This window comes from Limulus polyphemus, unplaced genomic scaffold, assembly GCF_000517525.1.
Source record: "Limulus polyphemus unplaced genomic scaffold, Limulus_polyphemus-2.1.2 Scaffold1311, whole genome shotgun sequence".
In the NCBI taxonomy this organism is placed as follows: Eukaryota; Metazoa; Arthropoda; class Merostomata; order Xiphosura; family Limulidae; genus Limulus; species Limulus polyphemus.
Genome location: NW_013666921.1, coordinates 60130 through 65016, shown reverse-complemented (window position 1 = coordinate 65016; position 4887 = coordinate 60130). Strand labels below are relative to the sequence as shown.

At 34.0% G+C, this 4887-nt stretch overlaps 1 protein-coding gene across 1 annotated transcript in view; it reads left to right on the top strand.

Annotated features, from left to right (window-relative positions):
• Positions 1-4887, top strand: part of LOC106463044 (serine/threonine-protein kinase mTOR-like) — an 88315-nt gene that overhangs the window by 29750 nt on the left and 53678 nt on the right. Inside the window, exons 8-9 of the mRNA XM_013923014.2 lie at positions 1414-1613; positions 2058-2183. Coding sequence (XP_013778468.1) covers positions 1414-1613; positions 2058-2183 — 326 coding nt within the window. The remainder of the gene's footprint in view (positions 1-1413; positions 1614-2057; positions 2184-4887) is intronic.

The following is a 4887-nucleotide window of genomic DNA, read 5'->3' as shown; positions in this document are numbered from 1 at the left end:
GGTATTACATCAAATGTGGAGTATAATTTGACAAGCATAATTAACATTTTGAACTCTAAAGATACAAGTGAGTTTGCACTTGGATGAGCATCCAAAATGTTGTGCTCAATGTGATGTGAAAAATATAAGTCTTTATAAAGTGAGTCTGATGGTTAGGGCAATCAACTCACAATCTGAAGGTTGCGGGTTGGAATCCTCGTTCCACCAAACATGCTTGCCCTTTCAGCTGTGGCGTCGTTAAAATGTGACGGTCATTTCCACTATTCATTGGTAAAAGAGTAGCCCAAGAGTTGGTGGTGGGTGGTGATGAGTAGCTGCCTTCCCTCTAGTCTTTCACTGCTAAATTAGGAACAGTTAACGGAGACAGCCCTTTTGTAGCTTTGCATGAAATTCAAAACAAACAAACTTTATAAAGAGGAAATTAAAACATTTTCTTTTATCATGGTGAGGCTGATAAGTCCCACAAGTAAATGACAGATCACCCACATGAGTAGACACTTCTATCAGTTTTTGAAATAAAGAGGTATGTGACATAACTGTTTGCTAAGCAGAAAAAAGCAGCAGCATACATAAATAGTATTTTGTAGAATCTTTAGTCTGTTATTGTCCAGCTGAATTGAGGAGTTCTGATATTGAAGAAAAGGCTTATTGGGCAGTGACTTGTTGGAGGCAAAAGATTGATCTCCAGTGCTGTTTTTACATGCTCTTAGTTTTGAGTTGCAATGGACAAATAAAGAAGAATGTGGAGAAAAAACATCTGCAGTTAATTTTTGTAACAGTTTTAGACGTATTGGTTATCCAATATTTCACCAGCTTTCAACATTTAAACCATAATTCATGTAATTGTTTAATTTTTAAATTAAAATAAAATCTATCACACTTAAATGTTTATTTTAAGAAGAATACTCTAAGGTAAACTCAGATTTGTTCTTTTATGGATAATTTCAAGCTATTTCATCTTCTTTAAGCAAAATTTAGTGTAGAGGAAATTCCATTCTTAGTTTTAATTTATCAGTATTAGCTACAATCTTTACTAGATATGTGTTGTTAATTCTTATGATTATGATTTAAATATTTTCCCACCTTGTTTTTTTATTGAAATTTTGACAACTAGTAGGACTGTTTAGTACTGTAACAGTTTTGAACTGCCATAGAATTCTGCACTCCTTTAGTATTGGTGGATTGTAAAGTAATAATAATAATGGTTACATTCATTTTTGGCAAGAAGGGTTAAGCATTTAGTTCTCTTGTATTATGAAATTTTTTATGTTCGTTTTTAATTGTCAGATAGGATTAAATGCAGTTTTATTGTGATGAATATATTAAGTTGTTGATTTGATATTCAGCTCTGAAACATATGCTGTAGATTCTTGTATTGTGAGACAAAATATTTAGTATTTATATCTGATCTAGATTCCATTTTATCATTTCAGCTATCTAAATGAGACAATGAGTTACTTCCTGCATTGTTTGAGGCGTGAGCGCGAGCGCTATAGTGCCTTTATAGCTATTGGACTATTAGCTGTTGCAGTTGGAGAATCTATTAAACCCCACATACCTAAGATAATGGACTGTATAAGAATGTCTCTTCCCTTGAAAGATGCATCATCCAAGTAAGAGTGCTTTTCTTTGACAGAACGTTTTGCTACTGGCACAGTGGTTGAAGAAATAGACTTATATGTTTGATCAGGATTAAAGTTACCTGTAACTAGAGTGCGAGAGTTCTGTGTGTATGAAAGTGAAGTCAGTACAAGATAATAACCAGGTTATTAATAATTATATCTTGTGAAGCAGCCAAGTCAGATCCAGAGAAGTATTGGCCATCTCTTGACTTTTAATAGTCTTTTCATCATACTGGATGTTTTAGGTTTCAGATTTCCTCTATTAAAATGTAATGTAAGAAAATTGATTACTTACTTTTCACTATAATTCATTGTTTGTCTATTGTCAAAAAACAAAAAATTATGGAACTTTATATGTATTTTTCTTAAGTGATAAAACATTAGCAATTAACTATAAAAAAAAGACTAATTATAAACTCTTAACATTGATTTTAGAAAGAAAATGCCTACCGCTGATCCAGCAGTTTTCATCTGTATCAGCATGCTGGCCCAAGCAGTTGGTCTAACTGTAAAAAATGATATCAAAGACCTCTTGGAACCTATGATGTCAGGAGGCCTAAGGTATATGGAAAATAATTTTAAATTGATAAAAACTACACATAGATTCAGTTTGTATAGAATAACTAGGTAACACAAGCAGTAACTCTTTAAAAGGATATCGTACACTCTTTCTTATGGTGAGAAAATGTTATTTTATCAAATAATTCTTATGATTCTTTATTAACTTAAAAGGAAGTAAAAAAAATTAAGCAATTTCTTTGATTTATCATAAGTAAAATTTTTATTTATTATGGAAAGTGTGTAAAATAAACTTGTAAGTCATGGTAGTGAATAACTTCTGAAGATTTGTCAACCATTTTAGAGATTCATGTGTCATCAAAGCTCTATTTGACAAACCAACTAACGTTCTAATTCAAGATGTATCTCATAGCTTTGTATATCATTAGTTTCATTTCAAAAAACTGTTCTTAACAAAGTTGATGATAGTTTTAATGAATTCATCCTGATTTTTTTTAATCACAATTGCTGGTTTTGTACATTCAATAATTTGTGTAATTTACAGTGGAATTTCAGTGAACTTCATAGGCTTATTACTTATTATTTTTTGATGTGAACGTCTAGAGGGTCAGTGCTGAATACCTATGTAGCTAAACAATTTTAACTGATTTAAACATTTTATGTGATATATTTACAATGTTCAATAGAATTTCATGACATATTTTGGAAGTTTTGAATAGAAAACATGTTTCAAGGAAATGCCAGTAACACACAATTTAAAAGATGCAACAGAATTCCTCTTGTTATTACCTTTAATCCATAACTCTAGAATATATTTTGTTTTCTTCAAAAAATCCTTGGCAATGTTGAAAGCTAAGCTAATCTGTCTAGGGTGCTTATGGTAGTGAGGGATGATGTACAGATTGAGCATGATCCTTACAAGCCAACATATGTACAAAGGTAAATAATCAGAAGTACTATAATAAAGATTAATGCATTAAGAATGAACAGCTTCTAAATCAAAATCCCATGAGGCTTTTGACTTAAAACCAATATAAGTACCTAAGATAACTACATCATTAAAAGAATGTTGGAATTGTGTGAAGGTTTCTTTTGTGTTGACAAAATATCTTTACAACTTAAGATATTCTAACAAGGTCTTTTGGGTTTGTCCAATATAGTGATTGTTACATCTTTTATACTAGATTAGGTTTCTTGCATGTGTTTTCAGTAAAAAGCTTTAAAAGAATACAGCTTATAAAAAATTAAGCATAATAACGTCACAGACCAGTCTGTGGGGAATATAATGCAGTGTAGTTTGATCAACAGTGGATGGTTGGTTGAGGAGTTGGCTGAAGTGCTCTTTCCAACTTGCATTTATGCCATATTTGTCCTTGATGATGCTGGTGCCATCAGCTGAAAGCAGTAGGGCAGTTCCTGATTTTAGAAGACCATAGACAGTCTTGACAGCAAAAAAGAACATCTTGGAATTCTTTATCTGTATAAAGCTGAACTTTGTCCGCTTTCTTCTCCCACCACCAATCTTGCATTGTGTAAAATTCTCACTGGGCCATGCCTGATAGTGCTTAAACTTATCCCTCTTGGAGGTCGAGCTTGAATTCTTCTGCCATTTGGTGAAGGCCTTGTTCTTTTCCTTTGGCAGTCTACTAATATCTTCATCACTCTCATCAAACATGTCCTGGTGGACCTTCCTCTTTGGGCCTCTTGGTCATCTCCATCACCATTTCTTTAAACTGGTTCCACTTCTCAGTTGGACCACCAGTCAATGGTCCATAGGAAAACAGCTTCTCATCAAGACTAATTTCAAACTCGCACTTGCACTCTGGTTGTTGAAGTCTTGTCCAAGTCCTTCACAGCATAGAATAGAACTTGAGTGAAGAAGAGATTGAACAGAACAGGTGCAAGCCCTGTTTTACTCCATTTGAGATGTCACATGCTTCTAAATATTCTCCATGGGAAAAAACATCTCCAGTCATGTTAACATGGAACAGTTAGATGAGGGCAGTGACCTTTATGGGGCAGCCAAGTTCTCTAAGAGCAGTACATAGGGCTATTCTGTTGACTGTCAAAAGCCTTTGTAATGTCGATAAAGACAGCGTAAAGATTCATATTCTGTTCTATGCACTTCTCTTGCATCTATTTCACTGTGAATATCACATCTATAATGCTACAACCTGGACAAAATTCACATTGAGCTTCTGGTAGATTTTTCTCCAAGACACTTGAGATCAGTGTTCAAGATGGTGTGAACAAAGATTTTTCTGGCAATGGAAAATAGTGAGATTCCTCTGGAATTGCTGCAGTCAGTCTTTGCATCTTTGTTTTTATACAGTGCAATGATGGTGGCATCTTGTAAGTCAGCTGGCAATTCCTCTTCTTCCCAGGTGCTGGTTAGAACATCATAGAAGGCCTCAAATGACACTATGCCAAGTGAGTTGTACAACTCTGCATGAATCCCATCCTTGCCAGACACTTTACCACAGCTAATCTGCTTGACAGCTATTCTAACTTCTTTCTCACTTGAAGGTAAGTCAAGATCTTTTGGTGTCTACATCAAATATCATCTTGAAGTGTTTTTTTTTTATCTATGGCTACTCTCTGCTAAAATTAAGACTCTAGAAAGCATCATTCTTGAAGCATTATTTTCAGATGATTGTGCCCTTATGGTGCTCAAGGAAAATCATCTGCAGACTTTAAATTTTGTACTTTTTGGAGGGGTGGTAAATAAATTAGAGAAGAGGGGATG